General features: G+C 38.5%; 1 protein-coding gene across 1 annotated transcript; it reads left to right on the forward strand.

Moving 5' to 3' along the window:
* On the forward strand, positions 1–27,682 carry LOC149028067 (exocyst complex component EXO70A1-like). The gene is made up of 12 exons (XM_089168307.1): positions 1–561; positions 718–813; positions 4,538–4,743; positions 6,254–6,499; positions 7,667–7,805; positions 7,883–8,095; positions 13,077–13,282; positions 13,611–13,811; positions 13,902–14,001; positions 24,841–24,935; positions 25,021–25,167; positions 25,255–27,682. Exons 1-12 carry the CDS (start codon positions 403–405, stop codon positions 25,370–25,372), a joined length of 1,926 nt encoding a protein of 641 aa, XP_089024433.1. The 5' UTR covers positions 1–402; the 3' UTR covers positions 25,373–27,682.
* The last annotated feature ends 111 nt before the right edge of the window (positions 27,683–27,793 follow it).

A 27,793-nucleotide genomic window follows, 5' to 3' on the forward strand; every position in this document is an offset into this window, starting at 1 on the left:
CCAAAGGATATTAAGATACAGCAAAATACACCAACCATGGAAACTTGCAAATGTATCTTTTGAACTAAATGCCTGACTACCTACCGAGGATTCAAGAAATTTCTTACGAGAAGCAGAAAATTGTATCAGAGAAGAATGGTGTAATTTAGGTTCATGAGCAGATCGGTCTGGGGCAGTGCCCGTTTGATTCAAACGATGCGGAGAATCGTGTTGTAGAAAATCATTTCTGTCGTATTCCTTGGCCCACAGCGCTCTACATGCAAAGAAGAGAGAGAACGAGGGAAGAGGTGGTGGCGTGACACCTCCTTAATACGCAATTTCACATACACTCTCACCGGCTTTATCCCGTCCGGGAAGGTAAAGCAAAGGTTCTGTTGAGGCTGAGCGAGGGAAGGAGCAGAGATGGGGGTTCCTCTAAACATGGAAACCCTAAGCGAGCGAGCGTCCTTCATGAGAGAGTCTCTCCACAAGAGCCAGTCCATCACCGACAACATGGTTGCCATTCTTGGTTCTTTCGATCACCGTCTTTCCGCTCTTGAGACCGCAATGCGTCCAACCCAGGTATGGAGAGTCTCCTTTTTCCACATTTCAGGGATCTTTCCACCGTCCGTCTTTGATTTGAAAAAAAAAAAAAAAAGTTCGATTCTGAAGGCATTTGTGTTCATATGGTTGCTCTTTCTTTCCCTCTCTGTTGATTTACGCACGCATGTCGGACAGATTAGGACACACTCTATTCGAAGAGCACACGAGAATATTGACAAGGCTTTGAAGGCTGCGGAGGTTATTTTGGCACAATTCGATATTTCTCGCCAGGTTGGTTGGTCACTTGTAATCATGGCTCTGACGCTGAATTTTGCTATATAGGTTATTTTCTGAGCTTTCTTTACATAATGTGGGTGGCACCAACCTGCTCATTGTTTTCCGTTTTTGATTCAGCTTATTTAAAAAAAAAAATTCCGATGTCAGCATTGTGTATTTTTCAAGATATGATTTTATGTGATTGTGGTTAGACTTCCTGATGCAGAATAAACCCAAGAACAAACTCAGAACTTTCGTTCTCTGCAACTCTCCAACAAAGAAGTTTTTTCAATAACTTAAAAAATCAAAATCCTCAATACACAAGAGGGGTAGACATCACAACTCAAATCCAAACGTACGTAAAATTAGAGACACAAAATAAAGCAACTTCTTGATTCATTATTGGATTTTTTAAAGAATTGTTGGAACTTTTTTTGTGAAAATATTGAGAGATCAAACCTAACTCCTGCCTTGAAGAGAAAGCGGCTTTGAGAATATCGACTTCTTAGTTGATTTTCTGGAAGCCTGTGACAGAAATTACTAGAAAATCAGGATTGGCTTGAGTCGTCTCACTTGACATTGTCCTTAAGATTGTAGATGCCACCCGTGATGCAAGTGGTTATATTACAAATCAGCCTTCAAAATGGAACATTCCTTGGCTCCCCTAGTAATTGTGCATTTAATTACTAGATCCCTTCAAATGTGTTTAGGATAAACTCCTAACCAATCCAACTCTATCTCTAATGCAGATTGGAATTCAAATAATAAAAATTCAAATTCGAATATATGTTTGTTCAAATAATTCAAAGTTCAAATAATAAATTTCTAATAATTTATGTTTGGTCTCTCAATTTTTTGATATATAATTTCCAACAGTTCAAAATAAAGGCTATTGAAAATTAAATCCAAATAAAAATTAATAAGAAACAACAACTTAGATTGCAGACGCTCAAGAGTTGGTTGCGTTTAGGTTGTTGGGATCTCGACTTTTGCATTACTTTCAGGTGCTCAAATAGCTTTAGGCCCTGTTTGGTTACATGAATCTAGAGATTTCAGATTTCTGGATTCATGAAATCTAGAGATTCATCTTTTTATATTGAAAACATGTAAATCTGTAGATTTATGGGAATGGGGTGAAATCCAAAATAAACATTTGCGCATTCACAAAAATCACATCAACTAAACAATTTTTCACCCCGACTATAAAAGTGCTTAAACATTTGCACATTCACAAAAATCATGTCGACTAAACAGTTTTTCATGATGAATCCACAGATTTTATTCCACAGATTAAGGTTAACCAAACAGTTAATTTTATGAATTATGACTCCACAGATTTGAAATCTGCAGACTTATGTAACCAAATAAGGCCCTTAGGAAATTTCCAGCAGTTTCCTGAACTATCATACCACCCGTTTTGGAGAGATTCAGTCTTCGATTGGACTCATTGGAGGATGGGTGTCCAGATGGGGAACTATGTGGGCATGTCTTTGAATGTGACTTGGGAGTTTCATAGGCATCGTCATTGTTCCTTTCTACAACTTTGCTAGACCCAATTTTTCTTGGATTTTAGTGTACTTGCCTGTTGGAAATCTGTCCTTAGTTGCACTGTTCACACAGAATCTCCTACATCAACACAGAACTCTTCGGCAATGTTGCTTTGCATGAGCTTTTTATTGCTGGTTGGAGGAGAAGAGCTTAGTGTAAACTTGCTCATGAATGTCATGGAATCAAGTTACCATGCCTTCAACTTCAGGGTTTCTTATAGGCAGTAGCATGGTAGGTGCTAAGTCTAAAACACGTTGAAGGTTCTGTCTATAAGATCTCAAAAGGGCTGAACCTGGTAGAGCTGTTCATGAACCTGTTGAAAGTACACCTAACCTTATGCAAGTTGTTGGTTGTTGTTTGTTGCTATTCATAATGCTATGCAAGTACATGTGTTGCCATCAGGTAATAAAGTATGAGTAAGAGGATCATTCCCATGGAGAAAATTATAAAAGGAGTACTAATTACTGAAAAATCAACGAAAATATTTAGATTAACAAACTAATAAAGAAAAGACAAGAAGCAAATGAGGGATTTTAAAGTTAAATGCACACAACAAACAGAAACTCAATCAATAGTAAAAATGTTGGGGTTTCAACTTCCCTTCTCCTGAACTTGGGCTATGAATGCTATAACGTAATTACAACAAAATAAGTTAGAGAACCTAGAATGAAGTTCTACACAAGAGGCTTCTGATCTGCTTTTGCATTTGTCCCCTTTAATTCTGGCATATTCCTGTGGAGAATTAAAGTAAGAATTCCATGCTATGCCTGGGTTCCAATAGGGTTACGTGAGGCAAGCAAATATTCCTATTCTTGCTAATTAACTTAATCCACGTAAGAAGTTAAACTAATGCAGATTGTTCAATGTTGATCTAACTCCAGTCAACTTTCTAGCAAATTGAAGCCATAGTATTCATTTAAGATGGCCACTCAGTAAATGAAAATAAGCAAGAGAAATATATTGAGCACACTGATCGAACTTTTCTACAGAAAACTGAACATTCAAACTCAAATCATGGGATTAGGTACTCTATCATCCCAACCAAGTGGCTTCAATTGACCACCTGAACCTGTTCATCCATTTTGTCTGAGGGTGGTAAGCATTGCTAAAGTGTACCCATTATAGCCTTCAGAAATTCTGCAAAACTTACCAACAAACTTAATGTCCTTGATAGAAGTCATATTGAGTGGAATGCCATCCAACCTGATTACCTCCCTGAAGAACAAATCAGAAATGTGATATGCATCCCTAATTCGGTCAAAGCTATGAATGCACCGTTTTAGTATGCCTCTCAACATTAACATACAGTAAGCCAAGTCACCCTGGTTTGGGTAAAACTTGACATAAAGTCGATAGTATGATATAATCCTAGTAAGAGCCAGTTCTTCCAAGATCTTGATACAACCAACTTATGGGACAAAATTGGTAGGTTTATTAGGTTTGGTTAGGGCTTACGGAAGGTTTTTTTTTGGATCCACGGGGTATATGAAATGGATTTGAGACTAATGTTGAAGATGATTTTAGATGAAAAGTCCCATTAATCTCATATGGGATGGTTAGCTGATGCTTCAAGTTGGTTAGCTTTGGGCTTCAAAGCCAAAAGGGTGAATTCTGGAAATTAGGTGACTGCTTATGTTAACTCATGCCCATGCAGCTTCTGACACTGACAATATATAAAGCAGTTTCATAGTTCCAATATAAAGTCACAAATAATTTCATATCCCTTAGTGGAATTTGTGGTCTCCAACTATACAAAATTTAGTTAACGCTAGTGTGGCTCCCAACATCAGCCAATGGGCCAAAAGAGAACATTCCCATGGTTATTGTTTCAAACAACGTGAATAATTGTGTTCACTAAAGAAGAACTTATCTTGCCACATCTTTTATTTGAAGAAGATATATTTTAAAAATTCTCTGCCCTCTATTTTAACTTATAGAAATTATGGTCTCTTCATTCCTCCAAAGAGAATCTGGCTACATGAGTAAATTCTTTGTAAGTTCTGTCAAGATGAGTCTAGATATGAATCTTTTTAGTTATCTTGGTTCCAAATTTTCCTTTTCTTCTTCATTCTGAAGCATTTTTACGTACATGCATGATGCATCTGCAACTTCTACAATGGAACTGTGCAGGCTAGGGTATTTATAAGTCTGGATTATCAGATACTTATTTAAATAACTTCTATGCATGTAGGCAGAGGCTAAAATTCTTAGAGGGCCACATGAGGACCTTGAAAGTTATCTAGAAGCAGTTGACCAACTCAGAAGTAATATTCGCTTCTTCAGCAACAACAAAACCTTTAAGAGTAGTGATGGGGTGCTGAATCATGCAAATAATCTGCTTGCGAAGGCCATTCTTAAGCTAGAAGAGGAGTTTAAGCAGCTTTTAACATCTTACAGGTTTGCTTCTTAGGGTGACTTCTGTTTTGATGTTCATGTGATTTATCGTTCCCATTAGAATCTTCCGGCAACACCTTCTCTAGGAAGCAAATTTCTATAGCCACTTTCACTCGTATGAAAGTGCAAAGGATTTTAATCCTGTCTTTTTATATGTTCATTCAATGCGATTGTTGCTGCTGTATTTGGATACACGAAATATATGTCTTAAATGAAACAGAAAACTCTACGCTTAGCTATCATAGCAGTTCCTGCACTGGGAAATTCCTGTTTCAAGAAATAAAAGGGAATAAAAAGCTCCTAAATGGCTTTTTTGAATCTCCTTAATGTGAACTTATTTGGTTCTCAAATTAAAGGTTGTCTCAGTTTTGTGCTATTGGCATCAAGTTCTTTCTCGGTTTAAACTTGATGTGCATCTAGATATTTTGACTCTGGTTTTTTAATCAGTGGAGAGTTTTCTTCTTTCTCTGAATTTGTCAAAAGTTTGGTACCTCAGAATTTGAAGTATCCCGTATGGCCATATCTTAATGAAACTTGAAAAGTCTCAACATTTTATTGGGTCTTAAATCTAGTTGGTAATTGGCGATTAATTTTGACCTGATGTGCATTGATATCTAGTTTTGTAGTCTAAGATGATGAGATTCAGAACATCTACCATTTTCTGTTCGGGTCTTATTGGTTCATATACTAGTGAAAGCACTCACTGTTGGAACTATATTTCCCTGTCCTACTTCATACCCTGCTTGAGGTTATTAATAAAGTATTTGCATAGAGGTTTGTGTGATCTGGTCCAGCCTGGAATTTTATCTGCCAGCCTTAAATTTTAGTTTGCTGGACTAGATCTCTGTTTAAAGGTCTGTAATAATTTAAGTCATATTGTCATGTGTAAAAAAATAGTTCTAAGATTACCTTCTTGTATAATAAGCTTCAGTAATATCCATGTGAATGTAGGTTATATTAAATTATTTAACATTTACAACATAGCATTTTTTAAATTATGTTATTTATGTTATTATATAATAGTTGCATTCCTTAATATCTTATCCACCTAAAAAGAAAAAGAGTTCACTTTTGAATTGGGCCTGTGAAGTTTGAATGGCGTGGTCCCTGGTGAAGCGAGCCTACTTAGGCCATGCTGGTCCATTGTCCAGTCCTATTTGTGTTTTCTTCCCCTGTTATTCTGAAAGTCAAATAATTGCTTATTGGTATTTACTCTGTTTTGGTGCTCTGGGTCATGGTTGTCAAGGATTTTTTTTTTTTTGGGGGGGGGGGGGGGAGAGGGTTGGGTTGGCTTTGGGGTTTGAAAAATAAGGTGAAACCAACAAGGTGCCCATTTAAAAAGGACACCTGGACAACTATGCTATGGAGATGTTACATCATCACACAGCAGGCTACCAACAAGGCATCCATCCTAAAAAGGGCTCAAGATAACTATGCTTTGATATTACATCATTCACAGAAGATATTTGACTGTATTTCTCTCCAAGTGAATTCCATTTTTATTTCTTTTCAGCAAACCTGTGGAACCTGATCGTCTCTTTGATTGTCTCCCCAATTCACTGCGGCCTTCATCAGGTTCACCTGGGCAACACGTTGATTCTAGTGGGAAGAATCCATCTCCACACCCAAACAAAAGCTTAGAAACTGCTATATATAAACCTCCAACTCTTATTCCACCAAGGATTCTACCATTGTTGCATGATCTAGCCCAACAAATGATTCAAGCTGGTCACCAACAGCAGTTACTCAAAATTTGCAGGTAATGAGCTCCCTCTCTTTACTTCAATCAATATCTGCATGGTTTATTTTTTCAGTTATTTACCGTTGTAAAAATTATGAAACACCAATTGGAGTACGGTTATTAATTGAATACCAAAGTAAAGAAGAATTGATCAAGCTTTCCTCCATAAAAAAGGGTTCAAGCTTTTCACCATCTTCACTTCATTAGTTACTGACTGATGGTTACTCAAATTTGTTTCATTATGCATGTTTTATTTTATTTTGACTTCCATGTCCATGTAATATATTATGCTATTTCGAACTAGAAAATATGCAAGTGATATAGTAAATTTTCTTAAATTAAGTGTCGTACGACTATAACTGAGGGCAGATTGTCATTTTCAGCCATGGGGTTTGGACCTCAGTCTGTTGATGACTTTACCCTGGAGTTTTGGTAGGTTTGTAGCTATAGTTGGCTTTTGACCAGTCTGTGTGATTCGCCTGCAGAAATCCTAGTTCATCAAGCTTGACTTGGTAATTTTTTTTTTTGGCTTTGGATGGTATATATATTCTTCTGTTGATTGACATGGTCACTATGACTTCGTTAAAACAAAAAGCTCATAGAAATGTCTGACCAATTTTCTCTAGTTAATTATAATAATCATGCCCATGTCCTGAATTTATTATCTAGATTAGGAAATTTAATGTCCCTTGGTGTCATATATATATTCTGTTGCTTGATATGCTCATTATGACTTCGTTAAAATGAAAAGCTCATAGGAACATCTGACCCGTTTTCTCTAGTTAATTATAATAATCGTACCACCATGTCCTGGATTTATTATCTAGATTAGGAAACTTAATGTCTCTCGGTGTCATTTCTCTTTGGTTCTTTACCAAATAAAAAAAATCTCTTGGGTTGACCCCATGGTTTACATCTCCATTACTAAGATACATGGGGGTATAGACAGTGTGGTGCAGATCCACAACCAACTTGGGCTTCTTTTTAGTGGATTAAGCCTAGGGATAGATGGGATATGTATGGGTTGGACCCCTGATCCCATGGTTAATCTTGTACTGGACTTTCCTATATGGGCCCAGAACAGGGGTACAGTGGTTTGTATTTCTGTAGTTATTATTATTCATGCTCCCAAATTTCAGAACTATTTGTAACTATATGACTGTATCATTATTCATTGACAAGCAGGGATACCCGTGCTTCTGTTTTGGAACAAAGCCTTCGTAAGTTGGGTGTGGAGAGGCTTAGTAAAGATGATGTACAAAAGATGCAATGGGAGGTTTTGGAGGCCAAGATTGGGAACTGGATCCATTTCATGCGAATTGCTGTAAGGGTCATTAGGCATTTGTTAGTATTTTTTGTTTAAAAGCTGCTCTTTAAACCATCTATTTGTGCTTGAAACAGGTGAAACTGCTATTTGCAGGGGAACGTAAGGTCTGTGACCAAATACTTGATGGCTTTGACTCTCTCAGGGAACAATGTTTTGCTGAAGTTACTGGAAACTCTGTAGCGATGCTACTAAGTTTTGGAGAGGCTATTGCCAAAAGCAAAAGGTCACCAGAAAAGTTGTTTGTGCTTTTAGACATGTATGAGATTATGCGAGAGATTCAGCCAGAGGTATGTATCCTATTTTCATGAAATATATATTACTTACTGAGTTTGTAATTGCCTGGATAATGTAGTACTGATTTAAGGGTTAAACCACTAGAGAATTGAAATTAGAGAGACAAAGAACTAGATTTGGGAAAAAGCGCCTTGATTTAGCCTCGGATTGATAATTGATAAGTATCATCCAAGGACCAATGAAATGGAATCTTAAAAAATGAACCAACCCAGGTAGCACAGATCTAGGGTTAGGTTTTTGGATTTGGGGGAATTGGGTAGATAAGGTGGTAATAGGAATTGGGCAGGCACATTAAGATCAAGGGTGAGGGATGTAGAATTTTATTTGGACCTGATCAGAGTTGAATCTGATGCCTGAAAGTCCTAAAATTTAGCACAGTTAAGAAAAGTTTTGGAGTAGTTGGTCAATTGGTTTAAATGAGATTTAGATAAATGAGATTTAGAGGCTGAATGTTGAGTTGAGTTTAGGATCCATTGCAAGAATAACATCCTCAAAATGTTGATGAATTCTGAAGATTTGCTGGAAGTTGAAGTTGTAGGTTTTTAGAAGGATTCTAGGGTTTGATGGAAGGGGTGGGCCTCAGCAAAATTCGTCCCTCCTTCCCCCCCCCCCCCCCACACAAAAAAAAAAAAAAAATCAAAGACTTGTGTGGAAACCTTCAGCATCAATTTTGCCCCCTAGGTTTTGATTGAGGATAGCGTTCCAATGTGACCTACAGGGAGAATATAGCACACTGTGGGAGCATGCTATTGTTGAACTTGAGAACTAAACTGGTGGTTGTATAGTCTGGAATTTGGGCCGGGGCTTGGGGAATGAATTGGGGTTCAAGAAGGCCAGAACTTTAAGGGAGAAAAGAGAGGGAAGGGATGAATGGACCTCCAGGCTGACCTAGGATATGATCTTCAACACAGAAACTTGTACCGATGATGATAGAAGACTGATTTCACGGTCTATTCAGGAGCTGGCTTTAAACACCAACACCAAACCTGCGACTGGGACTGAAGTACCAATAAACATGCAACTTGGATTCTAAACACCGAGCTTCAGCCTACATTTTAAACACTAGACATTCTCATGCAGCAGCTTTGCTTTTGTTTAATCTCATCTAATTCTATGTGTCCAATGGTGGGAGGTACTTAATGGGACTGTAACAGCTAATTACAAAGTCCCAGTTTAAAAAAGGGGGACTAATAGTCAAAGTTGAAACTTCACACCACCTCTTTGTTGTTTATTTGGGGGTGTGAGTGTCCTATTCACATTCTAAGTTATGTGATGTTTAGACCACATGACCTCTATATAAAACAAAAACACACACACACACAAAAAAAAAAAAAAAAAAAAAGAGGACTTAAATTGAACTAGAATTAACCAGGTCAACCTCCAGATCAGAAACTAAACTAATTAAGTGGACCTAAATTTGTATTCACCCTTGGACTCATGTATTAGGTATGTAGGGGGCATTACCCAGTAGACCCATCACCCATGGAACAAAGCATGGCTGTCAAAGCCCAGGTGGCCAGCTAGGTGCCCAGGCCCATTTTTGGGTCAAGGCGACCTGGTGTCGCCTAGGCGACGCATTGTTGCCTTGTTTTTTGTTGCCCTCTATTGCCTTGCCTGGCCTTGTTGCCTTAACAACCATGGAACAAAAGCCTAATCGCTATGTGGGTCAACTTAGGAGTATTCCTAGGACAAAAGGCCAAATTTGTAGCTGGATCTGGTCACACTGATAACAAAATCAACAGGTCTGTGGTGAAGTTACTCTTGGGGGGTTTAAAACTAGCTGAAAATGTCAGATTGATTTGGATCAGAAATTATAGGGATCCTTGTTGGCAGCATATTAATTTGGCTATAAATTGTAAAACCAACAGAATAGTTATTAGCATTTATCTTTTTCAGCATGTAAGGTTACAATGATCAATCCCACTTGAGTCTTGCGGTAGGAGCATGTCAGTTAACAGATTCAGAAATTGAAAACAGAATCTGGAGAAGTACTGGTACGAGGTTTATGAAATCAGAACTGGATGAGGCTAATGTAGAACTGTATTTTAGTAATCAAAACAGTACCGGAGTAGGACTTTCTCCCAGAGAATAGAATAGAAACCAGATTAAGAGAATAATTAATTGAAGCAATCTTGTCTGATGACTACTAAGCTCTAGTTAAGTTTGTAACAATCCCATAGTTTGTAACCAGTGCCTGGTAAAGAGTATAGAATGGGAGAAATTGAGGAAGAAGGGTAAGAGAACAATTGGGAATAAGGCTGGGACGATAGAATGTATGTTTTACCATGCCAGCCAACACATTTACATTAACTTCTTTTTTTCGGGGATGAATGAAATAATCATTAACCAAAAACCCCAAACAGGGGGAAGAGAATGTACAAAAGAGAGATGCAAGAGAGGGGGGGGGAAGCAATCACAATCTACTGCCCGGGAGGAATGTGGAACTTAATCCCCAGGAGACAACAGTAGTCCTATTCCTTGGGAATCCATAGCTTGGGGGTGGGGAAGTGACTGGAGTCTAGAAGATGCATCAAAGTAGATGGCATGCCAAATCGCATCTAATTATCTAGGTTTGGAGGTCCATCTTCTCAAATTAAGCTTCCACCAAAGGTGAGAGATCGATGCATTGAGCTCCAACTTACCTGCAGTATCACGGATAGAGGAACCTGCAAAGTGTCTTAGAAACCGAGTCCAATCCTGAGAGAAGCCCAAGGAGCGCCTGGAGCAGGGCCAAATTGAGGCAATGGTAGTTGCCCACAGGGAGCGAGAGAGGGACAAAGAAAGAAGAGGTGGTTAACATCTTCGGGGTTGTTCCAACAAAGGACATAGGTGGGGCTAACATTAAGGTGGCGGTTCAGAAGAAAGGACTGGGTGGTGAGACAAAGGGTGAAAGCTCTCCAGGTAGTGAGAGAATTACTAAAGTAGTATAAGTCTTACCTAACTAGACCTAAAGTTGAAAAGGAAAAATCTACTTAAATTAGAACACTAATGACAAAGGATGTAATGCAGTAAAAGAAAACACAATGTGGGGAATCCCCAATTACTTTTACATGTATTAATAGAGTTCAACAAATATAGGAATGGTTGCTTTCTGAAAAACTTAGATCAATCCAGACTGCAGTATCATTACGTTGGTTAGACCTACAAGCTAGTTCTTTGAGTGTGTGAGCCTGTGCAGTTTTGTGATTGTTGTCCCCTTTTCCCTGTAGGCCCACCATTAACTTGGTATTAGAGCAGAAAGATGCTCTTTTTCCCCATCAGCATTCTTCTCCCCTTATCCTTCTTTTCCATTATAGTTCTGCGACCAAAAAACAAAACACTGCTGTTATTGTCAGCCCTTTCCTTCTTTGGGAAACCAAAACCCAGACCACCCTCTACAAACCCTCCCAATCCTACTAACAGAACCCCCAGAGTTATGTTTCGGGGGGGGGGGGTTACACCTTTCCTAGTTAAATTATGTAACTCAAAAGTCTAACTCCATCCTCTACCATAGGTAACCCAAGCAAATAAAAGAAAAATAATTAGTCATAACCCTTGTTGGACCATAAACCCTTGGGACTAGTTCTTTTGGGTTGGTTTGGGCCTTCACAGTGGAGCTGTGGGTCCAACAAATCTAGTGATATTGCATCAATCTAAGGCTGTCAAAAGATATGAAACAATTCCAGTTGGACTAGGAGAGGGTCTGAATGGTAATTTCAGCACTATGTAATCTATCTGATTGTACCATAAATCTCAGAATGTCAGATAAGAGAAACCAGTAAATCGGATGATAGCTAAAAGGAACAGAATTTCACTTAAGTGACAAAAAATAGGCATTTCTTCTATATCCACAGGTCAGATCTGATGAAGGTTTTAAATGAATCATTGCTACAGTAAAGAACTGATTCATAAAATCTCAAGCTATTCTATTGGTTGGATTCTTCTAGGTCAAATTCCCCCTAAAAAAAAAAAAAAAGGAAGGGTTTGTGGGTAGGTGGAGTGGTGGGGCTTGCAACTAAATTCCTATTTAGAGTAGTGAAGTTCAGGAATTTCTAGAAGCAATGCTTTTTAATGGAGAAGTTTAAGGAAAAGAAGAAAGACTAAGAACAAAACCTAGGTTTCAATACCACAAGGTGGTTTGGTAGGATTGAACACCAACCAGCCTTGATCAACCCACAGAGATTCTTGTTTGAACCCAAGGAATTCATCAACTTTGGAGAAAGAGAATGGCAATTTTCTTTTCATTGGCTTCTCATAATCAAATGAGGAAACTGATTCCAAACAGGTCTATACTTGTAGAATCCTAATTTAGACTCTTTTTGCTGTTGGGTTTTAGAGCATGGGGTACAGCAGCAACTATTAAATTTTCTATTTTGAGAATTTTTGATATATTGTCATTTCCTTTCCTAATGGCTCAAGTTTATGGGTTAAGCACTTGTAACAAAGTATTTGAGCTAGGCGGTTGAGTGTTCAATCCCTAGTATGTGTGATGGGTTTGTGTTATGTGCTGTTGTGTCCCTACACCTTGTACCTCAGAGCCACAAAGTGGTGCCATCACTTATTGGTATTACATGCAGAGCTGTGTGTGGGCTTGGATGTGTGTGTGTGTTTTATTTGTGGGGGTGGAGAGGTTGTGTTGATATACATTGTTGTGTGCCTCAAGCTTTTGGCTTAGGTGGTTGGAAAGAGTCATGCTGACTAAGATTTTGTTTTCTGCTGAATATATAGAGACAAGTGGATGGGAATTTCCCTGTACCTGTCTGAATTAAAAAATCCTCTTGGGAAATACGCAATGTGACTTAGCTTTATGTGGAGCTAGTTTTTCCTGTCTAACATCTGAAAGTAACATATGAACTGGACCTCTGATTTTATTTCCTTGATTAATGATGTACCTGTCTATTGGTTGTTCCACTAACTTCTTGCTCATTGCTTTAATATTAACCCACTTGAACAGTATGTTTGCCTGTATTACACAACTACTGGTTTGTTAAGCAGATGCAAATACTTTTTAATGGAAAAGCTTGCATGGAGATGCGAGAATCAGCATTGCTTTTGACGAAACGGCTTGCCCAGACAGCACAAGAGACCTTTGGTGATTTTGAAGAGGCAGTTGAAAAAGATGCTACAAAAACAGCTGTCCTGGATGGAACTGTGCATCCCTTGACAAGCTATGTCATCAACTATGTGAAGTTTTTGTTTGAGTGAGACCTTTCTCTACCATTCCTTTCAGGCCCTTTTTTCTTCTTCTTTTTCTTTCATTATTCCTGCAATTTTCACTAATGTTTGGTCTGAGTCTAACCAATTCTAGGGATTCCGTGTATTATCTTGCATTTTCTTAAACTTCTTTGGTTCTAGATGCATTTATTAATGACCTATAATTAGCTTTTGGTTAGTGTGTAAACTTTGCTTTCTACCACAGCATCAAATGTTGAAAGATACCATGATCTATTTTTTTCATTTCTATAAGTTTTATTCATCATGCTCAGTGAAGTATAATTGGTCTGACTTTGTTATACTTAAAATGTGCAGCTATCAATCAACACTGACACAACTTTTTGAGGAGTTTAAAAGTGGTGATGAAGCAACTTCTCAGCTGGCATCTGTTACAATGCGTATAATGCAGGCTCTTATGACCAATCTGGATGGAAAATCCAAGCAATATAAGGATCCTGCTTTGACCCAACTTTTTCTTATGAACAATATTCACTATATGGTCAGATCTGTCCGAAGGTATGTATATTTTCGTTTAGGTAATTGAAATATGGCAGGCTTATTATGAGATATTCATAATGATACCAATAATATGTTATTTGTTGTCAGATCAGAAGCAAAGGATTTGTTAGGAGATGATTGGGTGCAACGACACCGAAGAGTTGTGCAGCAGCATGCGAATCAATACAAAAGAGTTGCTTGGGGAAAGGTTTATCTCTTTAAATTTATCTAAATTCACCTTTGGGTTATGATGAGCCTTATGGTATACCTCCTATGTTACCATTGTCGCAATTTCTTCTGTTTGTTTTTTTTTTTTGGGGTGGGGTGGGGGACACTATCTTACTTTTTTTTTTTCCCAGAACTTCATCCGTCATTTCTAAGGGGAGTTCTTTTATCATTTTATCTCTTTCTTGGTGCATTTTCTTGAACATGCAATTTTACTAAGGTGCTAATTTCACCCAACTGGGATATGCCGCTGTCTCAGTCATGAAGTTTCACTGAAGTTACCTTGAAATTCTTTTCCTCCATGACCATTTTCTGGACTTTCCTTCTTTTGTCTCATGCTTTCCTTTTCTTTATATGGGAATAGGCTGGTATAATCATAGGTTACTGACTATAGGATTGCACCAAAATAAGAATATGGAGCCAAGGGTTGAGAAAACACCCAATTGATAATGCTGACATATTAAAATGTTATCCTTTTAAGTCCTAGCACATTCCTAGTTCAACTAGATCTGATAATTACAAGAGTCCCTTCAATCTTTGCGGAGGCTGAAGACCATCTATTCAGTCTAAGGTGTTTTGAAACCTTCTCACTATCATGGTAGGAGATCTCATTTTTGAGGGCAAACTCGAGCTTTTGCAAAACATGAGATCTTGGTCGAGATATTTTAATTTTTGGGGCTCAACTTGAGTAAACTCAAGGGCCCATCTTTGGGGGGGGGGTTTGAGGGTCAAACTGGGCATAAACTTGGTATTTATCATATTTTGGGCCTTCAAACACATTGGTGGCTTAGATTTGTGAGAAAACAACCCTATGTATGGGTTCCAATTCAACCCTTAATTTAAAACCAAGATGTTGTAGGAATGAATATGCAATGTTATAAAACATGAAGTATAGAATAGAGCCATTAATTGATATAAATGAGTTTGCAACCCTTCCAATGGAGTCTAACATATATTAGAATGACTTTTATAACCTAAGTATTTTTCAATATTTTTTAATCTTAGTTTCTTAGAAATGTATTTTTTTAAATCCGAAAATTCAAAAAATAAAATAGTAGCAAAAAATTAATTTTTTTTCCATTGAAAGTGTAGATTAGACAAAGATGTTAATCATGTGTCTAATCCACACTCAAAGACCTCTAGAACATAGAATTTGGAAAAAAATTTCACCTTGATTGAAGAACACCTTCAAATGGCCTTGGTTGATGTTGTTTTCTTGATGTATATGTGCTAAAGAGTCCTTAGGAGTGGTGCACACTAAAAAAATGGCGTAGAAGGGTCTTTCAGGTTGCTATAGAGAGAAGAACCGGGAGGAGTGAGAGGGAGTCGAGACAACGTTTCCTATCTTGTCTCAACTCGAGCAAGAGGTTGTAAACGACTGAGATCTCGGTCGAGTTGGTGTATTATTTTGGTATTGCCTTGGTCTCATCTCAAGGCCTTGGGAAAGCAAGATCTCGATCAATATCTTCTACCATGCTCACTAGTCACCACTACCTTCTTGTTTCCCTCTACATTCCCATACCCGAACTTATGAGCACAAACATACATATATCAGCAGTGAATTACATTCATTCTTTCGTATCGGTGTTGCTGTATTGTGCATTCATCTTTTTCCTTTTCCCTGTTACTTCCAAATTAATTATTCTAGGCTTCAACGTTGAAACAATGGAGGAACATTGCAGGAAATCTCACTGTCTTAATCCTTGATTATGTTCAAATTGTCTTGGTAGCTAGCTGGTGTGAGAAACATTTTTCTTCATAATGATATTACTCTGTCAAAGACATTTGTGGGATAGCAGCATGACCTTATTAACACAGCTGATTTTCATTCATTATGTTAGTTTCTGATAGGCCACTGGGAGCAGGTCTTGTGGAGGGGGAGGTGGTTACCATTACTGACATCACTTGATGGGGGATATAAAGGGGAAAACGTGAGGAGAGGCATTGGTAATCTTGTGAGTGTTTTTTGGGGCAGCATGTGGCTGAGGAAAGTGAATGCTGTAGGGGGTGACTGGCACCATTAAAACCAGGGTTATTGCTTATGTTCCTTGTTACGTAAACTTGTTGTGTTCTTCATTGATTATTCTGGTAATCAGATATGACATTCCTATCAAGTTGGTATCGGAAGACATACAATCCTAGGAGAATGGTGAGTACAAAAATGGACGGAAGAGTGGAGGATTTGGAAAGGGATGTTCAAGCCTTACAAGGGATTGTACAGCATTTGTAGGGGTGAGTCACGGCTCTTGATTCAAAATTTGGTTCGTTAGTGCAACAAGTAGAAATGGGACTAGAATGATCTGAATTTTTTATGAACTAAGGGTGTATGAGGAGGCACGAGGAAGATCAATTGTAATCAACTCTCAATCTCCTATGTTACGTAGGAGGTGAAATGTGGGGTGCAACGTCAGGGCATGCACGGGGATCCCACGCATAACGACAGAGAAGAAAGAGAGGTAGGGGCTGAAGATATGACTGAGATAACAGAGAAAGCCCTTCCCATTCAGCACTAAAAAAATGAAGCTGCTTCTTGGAGATTCCCTCTAGAACATTGGAGACTCCGCTCAGGATAGTGGGAGAATAAATTAGCCCCCAACACCAAGTCCCACTCCAACATGAGTGAAACTTCCCCATACATCGAGCTTGGTTTCTTCAAATGATTCCCCAAGTTCTTTCTTGTCTAGAGGAAAGCCGTCTAGAAGAGGTGAATTGGTAGAGTATGATCCATCGACATGGCTGCTTGGACCGATGGAGGCTATTATGGAGGACATTTGGTATGTAGAGTGGAAGACATCTCATTGGTCTAGAGAAAGAGTAGTTGGGTGGCGAGAACTCTGGCCAAACCACCTTGGCTGAGGGTGACAATGAAGGATCCTATTGCATCATGCTAGTAGCCAAAGAGTGTGCTTCAACATCATTATCCCATGACCAAAAAGAACTGGTGACATCAAAGTTGGCGGAGAGATTTAGGGAGACCATTAGGGTTTTGGAGGAGTGACAAAAGAAACAGGGAAGAACCAGGGGCAGTTGAACCCTTAATCTTGTGCTCATCGATATATTTGGTCCAACATAATAAAACAAGGAAATGGGTCCTAAGGGGCCCAATTAAAGCCTACCACCTAAAGTTGCTGCATCTGGCTTATTTAATAGGATCCCTTAACTGGGCTCTATAGAGGATTGATAGACCCAGCCTAGCCGGTGGTTTATTGGTTTCGAAAACAGGGGCCTAGAAGCATATGTCTACTCTTAAGAAGTTATGACCAGGGGCATTTAGGGGAAAACATTGTTCACTCATCCCCTACCTCCATCCTTTCGACCAAACCTGTGCACCACAGAGCGCAACCGACGGGGGAGGGAACAGTGGCTTAACGCCAACAGCTGGGGACTGCATTTCCTTGACGGAAATCTGACAGGATTCAAGCTGAAAATTTTCAGGCCATGGTGGTGCCTCGGGGGTTGCTGCTGTTTACAAAGAAAGACACCTATAATCTGGCGTGGCCTCTACCATAACCGATTCATCCTCTATGATGCATGGGTCCAAGATGCTTCGAATCCAAGGGTGAGGAAGTTAGGGGTTGATTCACTTCCAGCTGTTGGTTGGACGACTAACAAAGTCTCAGAGAGAATCATGTATTGAAGACAAGAATTTCTGTTCAAGGTTTGAGGTCTGGTATTCAAGATCCAAGTGTTGTACTTGATGGTTCTGAGAAAAAAAGCAAGACCGCTGCTTGAAACACAAGGGAAAGCATACCACTGATTACAGGCTCAAATATGGATTCTCTTTGTAGAGAGACAGCACTTTTTTTGCATCTTCGGTGCTTTCAGATTGTCCAAAGTGAAGTTGGAAACTTTATTTCAATACATTGGAATGATGTTATTTGAGATAGTCTTTATTTTTCTTACGCCATAGTTGCTTTTATTTGTTGTTCCCAAGCTTGTGTATGACATTTTTCAGTGCATTTTTTATTTTATAGTGGGTGTTGAAGGTGTAGAACATGCTTGTAGCTTTAGTGTCTTTGACTTTAAAGCTTATGGAAATAGTAGTTATGGCTCACTGGGCATCACTTGAACATGGAGAAGCTTTGGGAAGGGACATTTCCCAGAAAGTTTGTTTTTAAGGATGCAGAATTGGCATGACTGTGGCATATAAAGATTAAACTTCTAACTTTACCTTACCTTGAGGTCAAGGTGACTTTCAAAGGGGTGATGATGATTGGCCCCTAAGAGCAGGACATGTGAAGGAGATAGGTGGTTACCATAATTGACATCACTTGATGGGGTATAAAAAAGGAGAAAACATAAGGGGAGGCATCGGTTATCTTGTGAGTGTTTTTGGGGGCAGCCTGTGGCCAAGGACAACGAATGTTGTAAGGGGTGATTGGTACCAATAAAACTAGGCTTATTGCTATAAATTTATTTGCAGAGACATTAGACTAGCATTATATATGCAAATCATTCTCTACCAATTTGTTTATTTGCAAGATAAAAAGGCGTGAGAAAAATAAACAGGTGGGACCCACTAGTAGTGGGGTGGGGGGACAAGAGAGGAAATGATCTCTGGGAAAATTGAACGTGTGGGTCTCACAATTAATAAAATATATATTTTTTCATTTCCCTCCCTTTTCCACAAGGTTCCACTTTAAAGATGTTGGACTTCTTAAACGGATGGGGTGGGAAAAGTTGGACGCCATGTCAACAAACAAACATCCTTAAATTAACGAACCTTGTTTGCTCATTTTTCCACCCCAGTGTACCAAACCATGTTTTGGGATTTATTAGAAACAGTCTACTTTTCCCACCCCTTTTTGTCCACCCCATTTTATTCCATCAAATAAACGCATCCTACATTTTTCTATCTTATACCTTGGGAGCAGCTATGTTGTTCCTTTCTTAAATGAAACCCACAATCTGTATGGTTTGTACTAGGGTTTTTAGATTTGAATGTTCCAGATACAACAGTGATGGTCTGTGATGAGCTGACCTTCACAATCCTACGTTAGTCAACAAAGACAACGACAAGCCTTTTCCTGATCAGTACTTGTAAATGGGGCCAGCTACATGGATTCTTGCCTGCCAATTAGCTCTTTTTGAAACCATGCTAGATACAAGGCCTAAGCTATGCATATCCTTTCTCACCACTTTTCTTAAGGTTATCTTAGTTCTGCCCTTAGCTCTTATAATTCCTTCAACCTTAATTATACCACTTCTCCTTACAGGGGCATTTATATGCCTTTGTTGAACGTGGCCGTGCCACCTCAAGTGACTTTTTGGTAGCTTAGCACTTATTAGAGCTACTCCTAGACCAACTCTAATATGATCATTCCTTATCTTATCCTTCCTAGCTTTACCATTAATCCATTTTAGCATTCTCATTTTTGCTACATTGAGTTTATCCATGTGATGATTTTTAATAGCCTGACACTCTGCCCCATACAACATTGCTGGTTGAACAGTGGTCTTGTAGAATTTCCCTTTGAGCTTTAAAGGAATATGTCGATCACACAATACCCCAAACACACCTTTCCGTTTCATCTACCTTATTTTAATTCCTTGGGAAATATCATCCTTTATATCACCTTTTTTATTTATGAATTATGATTGAACCAAGGTAACTAAAACAATCGCTTTGAGGAATCTCCTTATTATCAAGTTTGACCATCTCATAGTTCACCCAATCATGACCATAGTTACAAACTAAATATTTTGTCTTTGTTCTACTTAGTCTAAAGCCTTTTGATTCCAATGTTTCTCTCTATGATTCTAACTTGGTATTAATCCCTACTTGTGTCTGATCTATCAACACAATATCATCAGCAAAAAGTGTACTTAAAGGAACCTCATCTTGAATGTCTTTGGTTACTTCATCCATTATAAGGGCAACGAAAAATGGGCTTAACTCTAATTGGGAATTCACTACCTTGTCCCCTCACCATTCTTACACTTGTCACTAATCCATTGTACATATCCTTAAATGTGTCCACATATTTACTTGCAACATTTATTTTCTCTAGTACTTGCGAAATTAACCCTCTAGGGATGCTATCATAAGCTTTTTCTAGGTTAATAATGACCATTTGAAGATCTTCCCAACACTCTCTATACCTTTCCATGAGTCTCCTAATAAGGTAATAGTTTCCATTGTAGATCTTCTCGGCATAAAGCCAAATTGATTCTCTGTAATTGTGTTACTTGTTTCAAACGGGCGTCAATTACTCTCTCCCATAATTTCATAGCAAAACTCATCAATTTGATGCCTTTGTAGTAATTACAGCTTTGAATATCTCCTTCTTCTTTTTCCCCCTTTTTTTGTGGTTATAAATTGGGACCATGATGCTTTACCTATATTTATCTGCCATTTTTCTTTTGCTTATAATCTTATTAACAACTTGGTCGGACAAGCTAATCCATAGGTTCCTAAGCTCTTCCATACCTTCACTGGGATTTCATTAGATCTTGTGCCTTGCCTACTTTCATCCGCCTTAGAGCTTCTTTTACCTCGAACATCAAAATGCTCCGTATATATCTTTGAGAGTTGGTGCCATGGTGAATGGTGTAGTCCTCCGAATCACAAATGCATGAAATATGCTCGTTTAGTAGACTAGTGAAATAGATTTCCTATCTCTTCTTAATGTTCTCATCACGTGCTAGTACTTTACCATGTTCACTTTTGATACACCTAACATGCTCTAGATCTCTGCTCTTATTGTCCCTTATTTTTAGCTATCCTATAAATAGATTGTTCCCCTTCGTGCCTAGCTTCTTATTATACAAATCTTCATACGTCTTCTCTCTTTCTTTTCCCACAATTTTCTTAGCTTCATTTCTAGTCAATTTATACTTTTACAGATCCTTTACATCCTTAATCCTTTTCAATGTATTAAAGCAAGCTTTGTTATTCTTAATGGTTGTTTGAACCTCACCATCCTACCACCAAGTCTCTTTATAGGAATGGAACTTTCCTTTTGACTCTCTTATGACATTTTTAGCCACCTTCCTAATACACGTAGGCATCTCATTACACATTGCATTAGAGTCCCCCTCAAGGTTCCACTTTCCTTGCTTGACTACTTCATTGGTGAAAGATTTCAAGCAATCTCCTTTTAAATTTGACCATCTTATTATCCTAGGATAGTTAACTTCACACCTTTTATGAGTTTATGGAGTGAGACACATATCCAATACCACTAGTCTATACTTGTGCGTTAAGCTTTCCACTAGTATCACCTTGCAATCTTGGCACAACAATCTAACGGACCTTCTAGTTAGGAAGAAATCTATTTGGCTTCCATGATGTCTACTTTTGAAGGTAATTAAATGCTCCTCTCTTTTTTTGAAGTAAGTATTTACGAAAGATAGATCAAAATCAACAATAAAATCTAAAATTGAGAGGCCTTCCTCATTCCTCTTCCAAAACCATATCCTCTATGTACACTTTTATAGCCTATTTGATCTTTCCCAGTATGTCCATTTAGACAACCGCCTATGATAATCTTTTCTCCTTGATAAATTCCTTGCATCAATCCATTTATATTTTCCTAGAATTCTAACTTTAGGCTTTCATTGATTTCTACTTGAGGTGCATATGCACTAATTATATTAATAATTTTTTTGTCCATTACAAGCTTGATAGCAATAATCATATCATCTAATCTTTTAACATCCACTATATCGTTCTTTAAATCTTTCCACTATTATACCTACGTCACTTTTATTACTTTTATCTCCAGTAAAAAACAAATTTTATGGTCATCCACCTCTGTAGCTTTTCTACCCTTTCATTTAATCTCTTGAATGCAAGCTATATTAATCACTTTTTTCTCATAACATCTTCTAATTTTAAGCTCTTATCTATTAAAAGATCATATTTTCCAAGGTGTTAATCTAATTGTACGTTTCTAGACCAGCTTCTTTACCTACGCTCGTCCACGGTGCAGGAACCTTTGCCTACTTATCACCGCATCGGGGCTCCGACGAAGCGCGTTGCTTGCGGGGGACTCCCTAACTAACCCGGGCCATAGTGTAGTGTGTCGCTTCTTTTGTCCAACACCCAATCGTAGCATTTATCATATAAGATCAAATCGATGTAAAAGGGTTTGCCTATATTTTTTCAGGTGCTGGCCATCGACCTGATGCATCAAGCCTCCTTTCCTCGCGCTTGGGACCAGCAGCTAACATTGGTGGAGTTCAATTGTGCATGGGCAATAAATGACAAATTTATCCAGTAATCTATTTGCGTAGCCGCGTCTGAATCATCTCAAGAAGGTTACTGTGGACAAGCAGGAATGCAGGATTAGGATGACATGCTGCATTTTGCGGTATATCTGAGCCAACCCATAGTAATCGACCTGGTTCTCAATCCTGGGTTTAGCCCAATTACCTAAGTATGAGAACTGCTGGATTTTGATCGTGAGTCCAAATGAATTAACTTGTTTAAGTAGTGAAACGGTTAGATGCATCTATTTTATATATCAGAACTGGGTGTTCCTGTTGACAAAGTAGATTTCAGGTTTTAACCGTTTAACTGCTACTGAGGTTTTAGGCTGAAACTCATATGAACCTTGCTTTACTTTGACATTAATGTGAGTGTGGACGCTCATTCTGACCCATCTGATGAACTCAATTGAGCTTTCCCCGACTAAATTGATTTTGCACCCGCTTTTACAATTTCATTCAGTTTGGGACTGGGCTTCAACAGATATATTTTAGTTGCACATACCTAGAATGACTTTGTTTATGGCCCTGTGGAGATGGAATTAGGAAAAAAAAATTATAATCATATATTAAAGTGATGTGACTACACTTGTTCTAGCTTTATTAAGCAAGAATGCTAAACATGCCAAGAGAAGGCAAATAAGAAGTGGAGAGAAGCGTCTGAATATGTTGTGTTATTGTGGATATGATTGTGTACACTATGTTGTCTTTTCTTATATGTTGGCATTGTCTTAGTCATATTTAAAATATTGAGATATTTATGTTTGAATCACTTATGATGGACTCATTACTTGTTCTGTCACTAATGTGCCCAAAATTATGTTTGGGTCATAACCGTTAAGTTGGAGTTAAAGACCGTTTGTAGAATTCAAAATTTGAATTTAATAGGATGAAATTACCCCTTGAACCATGTAATGACCAAAATAATCCTCAGGACCAAAATACCCCAAGTGTTTGATAAATGCAATTTGACCAAAATACCCTTACCTTTCCCAACCCTTCGTGTGGGTGAAGGGATTTGGCCTTCACCCATCTTCTTTCTTCACCCAGCCGGAAATCAACCATCACCGGCCCCTGCAAAAACCATGCACCACCAATTAAAAGAAAAATAAGATGGGCTTATTTCTCTTTTCACAAAAAAATAAATTGATACTGAGAAATTGGATTAGAAGTTAGGAATCAAAGCAAAACCCTAAACCATCACAGACCCTCAACTCCTCTTCCATCTCTTTCTGGTGACATCGTCAGGCCTGTTCCCGTGTGAAGGAACAGGTTCCCCACTTCTCTCTGGGTTCTTGTAAATATAAAAATTTTAAGATTAATCAAGTTGTGGCCATGGTTCCAGAAATCTGCTTGTTCCCAAGTTGGAGGAATTAATCCACCCGGGGGGGAATAAAGAAAAAAAACCCAATGGTGCTCACCACCTCTGTTTGATTAGGGTTTTTTCACAATTCCATAGTTCTTCTTCTTGCTTTCTTCCACCACAGCTCTTCTTCTAGTGTTTACCTATGCAAATTGTTCACCCTAAACCAAAATAGTCGTCAATTCACCACTATTCACTTTACAATTTTAAAGGTTCTAATTTCTCGTCTTTCCCTTCCTGGTTTTCTTTCCTTAAATTTGCAGTCGATCGTCAATCCTAAATGTGGTTTGAAGGAAGAAAAGATGGAGGATTCAGATTTGGGACCAATCAACAAAGAACAGCAATTTTAGTCTCAGCCCATTTATCTGCATTTTCTTTTGAAACATTGTTGAATCCAAATTGAAAGACACAGCTTTAAAGTAAATGAACTTTGAATGATTGATTGAACCAGTAACAGCTTTTTGTTAGTCATGCTTTTTCTGTCATAACCTTATGGTTTTCTGAATAACTAATTTGTTTGTTTTCTGATATTCTTCTTCTGATATGTTATTCATTCACTGATTATCTGCGAAATGTCTAGATCCAATATAAAGGATGTCTCACCTTCACCGATTATCTGGAGTTACTGAATCTATCTGGGAATGGATTCAGCGGGAGCTTGCCAGAGTCACTGATCAATTGCTAAGCCCTTTCTACTCTGGTTTTTGGCCAGAACTTTTGAAGCCAAACAATAAACATAAATCCAGTAGAGGTGGTGAGCACCATCGGATTCTTTTTTTCCCTGGGGGAGGGGGTTGGTTAATGAGGTGGTGGGTAAGTTCGGACAATGTGTAGGAGGAAGATGGTTGAAGGGGAGTCCTTTCTCCCACCTTAAGAGCTGGGTATGGTATGAGAAACAACGGTATTTTAGTATATTTATCTCTTCTAATTTTATAGGAGGCTATTTTGGTCATTTAACCGTTGAAGTTAACTGGGCTTAACAACACTAGTTTCCCTTGTGATCCAAACGCACGTAATTTTGGGCACATCAGTGACAAAGCATGAGTTTCAGTCCAGAACAAGTGACTCAAACGTTAATTTCTCAAAAATATTTTACTATAGCTGATGAGCATAGTTGAATTCTTTATCTACTGCTATATGCCAGAATGCATCTAAGAAGTAACTTTAACTTTAGGCTTCATCTATTGCCCATTAAGAACAAATAATGCAGAGATTTTTGTGGACTGTAAATTGTTGTTTTACCTGCAGATTTTACAAGTTGTGTCTGTTCAAGGGGGTGGTAGCGGCGGGGCAGGTGATGGGGGAAGTGGGAGTGGGGTTTCAAGAGCAGTGGTGAAAGACAGGTTAAAGTCTGCATGCATTATGAAACTTTATTCAATTGTCTGTTCTGTGATTAGAAATATTAATGGGAGCCATATAATTTATCAGATTCAAGACATTTAACGTTATGTTTGAGGAGCTTCATCAAAAACAATGCCAGTGGACAGTGCCTGACAGCGAGCTGCGAGAATCACTAAGGCTAGCAGTTGCTGAAGTTTTGTTGCCTGCATACAGATCTTTCGTTAAACGTTTTGGGTATGTTTCAATTTGAACTTTTTGGCCATGTAGTTCGTTTATTTCCCTGACTTGCAGTGATTGAAACGGGATTTCCGTGCATTACAGACCGCTGGTCGATAATGGCAAGAACCCTTCGAAGTATGTAAAATTTACACCGGAAGATCTTGATCGAATGTTAGGCGAATTTTTCGAGGGGAAGACATGGAATGAGCCAAGACGATAGACCTCACAAGTGTAGCCTGCTTCATCTGTGGTTGACATTGTACTTTCTTCTTTTCTGATTCAATTTGTACTGGAAAACAATAATCATGTGGGGAGTGGTAGATCTTCTTTAGCCCCACATAATTCTTTTAGCTTCTCATTCTATTCCCCTTCATCCTTATTCCTCATGCTTACAGTGTATTGGATAACATTTATAATAGATCAAATGTGTCTCTCTCTGTTTAGTTGGTATTGTGGCGATTGTACCTGTATTCCAGTCCTCATGACAAGTTTTTCAACACCTACCAGGTGACAATTAGCAGGCTTCCTCCGATCAAGATTGGTAGAAGTTACCTGGCATGTCATTATTAAAAAGTCTAGAATTACTTGACAAGCCCTCCCCGAGGCAGAAAAGTGCACCAAGAAGGGATCCTGTGTTTGTCATTCCTGTTATTCGTTCATTTGGTGAAGACTTATGATTTGCACTTCTGTGATTAGGTTCCATCTGGAATCAGTATGAAGTAGCTATGTGTCCTCCTCTACGAGTAGCTGTAGTATAAGAAAACTGTAATGAATTGGGTTTATTTAATCGGTTGCAGAGCAAATGGAAAAAGTTCAATACACCGTGGGCAGTTTTTCCTGTGCATAACCAAGTATTTTTGCCTGGGTGTCTGAGTTCAGAGTTTGTGTCTCGGAGTTTCTTTGAATGTGGGTGATTTCTTTATTCTTCGCAGCAGAGATTATCTATGCCTTCGCCAACTGCTGCTCTTGGACCTCGGTGGATTTTTGCTGTCCAGCCCCTCATTCACCTTGGTTAATATAGTCTTACCTTGGACAGACAATAGAATCAGCCTCCACTTTCTTTGCCTCTTGGAGCATCTGAGAAGCCTATTGTATTCATGGAGCCTCCTTTTACTGCTCAAGAAGAATCGATGAGTCTTAATGTTCATGGTTTTAATATCCTTAGGAGACTATACTACATTTCTTATTCTTCCTTCTCATGTTAAGAGTATCACAAACTTCAAGGAAGTGTCAAGCCTATGCTTATCAATGATCAATGGGATTTGAGACCTGCATTATTGGGATGCAAACTTGAGTGTTGTAGAACCTCAATTAAAGCCTCCATGAATTGTTGTGTTTCAAGTTGTGCAAGAGTCTGAGACCAGGGGTTTCCTTCAAGGTTCACAGGGAGCCAGAGAACAAATTTGGGAAAAAGAAGAGTTTTCTGACTAGATCATCCTTGTCCATGCCGTGTCCGTGATATGGAACTGGTATCAAAGACAGACCATTTATATTCTGCTGTGAAGACCACAAGAATTTCAGAGGAAGTTGGGAGTAGAAATCAAAAGATAGGAGATTGGGGAAGAAAAAAAAATGCATAGTAGAGAGACTTAGGAGTTTGGGGAATAATATGCTTCATTCACTTTTCCACTGCTACACTCACTTACATTTTTATGCTAAACTCTTTCCTATTCGAATTGCCATTCTACCCTCAATTATCCTGATATTCCGTAACAATTCACCATCTTAATGGTCATACCCACATGCCAGGACCTACCCATATGCCAGGACCATAACATATTCACACTTAGAACCTTGGTGAATGCTGCCCCTACCAAGGGTGTAGCCAAGATTGAACATAGTGATTGCTATCATTAACAAGAGAAAAGGGTTGCTTGGTAGTTCTTGTTTAGGACATGAATTCTACTGTAGGGAAGACAGGAAATGTGAAAATTGATGTTTCTTTTTCTGGATAAGCTATTTCTGCAGCTTAATGAAGATTGGTAGTGGATTCTGTTTTCAGTTGTAAAGTTGTCAGTATGGAGACCATGTATAAAGAGATTGTGTCTGAGTAGGAATATCTCACAGAAGTTGCACTCCAACTCAGGCAATTTAGCTTTAGAAATCAAATGTTTGATTTTGGTCTGGCCATCTGTTAAAGAATTTATGCTGGTTTTAGGTCATTGATCATCCAGAATCTGGTAGTGTAGACTTTGTAGTAGAAAGGACCATTGAATTAAGGAAGATTGTCTGCTGACACTTATTCTCACCCATTTGCAGTTTGTTTTGTAGCTCCGGCACAGATGCTCAAGCAGATGAAGTTACAATTCTGCTTGTTGCAGGATTAAAAGAAAAATCTCATTTATGTTGGTTCTAATTTTCCTTTTTCTTTATAGACTTCCATCAGAAATCTCGTATTAATTTTCATTACAGGCTGAATATTAGCTCTTATACATGAAAGAAACTTGATATTTTGGATAATCAGATCATGATGGCTACTTTATACTTGATTAGTGACAAATCACAAAATTAATGAATGAGGTAGTACACAACTTATGGCTACCCCTACTAGCACTGGTCAATAGTCAACCAAGTCTGCTGCCGCCCCTACTGGCTTCAAATGATTTAGTTTCATGGGGGGTGTGCTTTCCATCTCTGTTTG

This window comes from Hakea prostrata, chromosome 1 (assembly GCF_041222555.1).
Source record: "Hakea prostrata isolate BN-2017 chromosome 1, UWA_Hpros_2, whole genome shotgun sequence".
Taxonomy (NCBI): Eukaryota; Viridiplantae; Streptophyta; class Magnoliopsida; order Proteales; family Proteaceae; genus Hakea; species Hakea prostrata.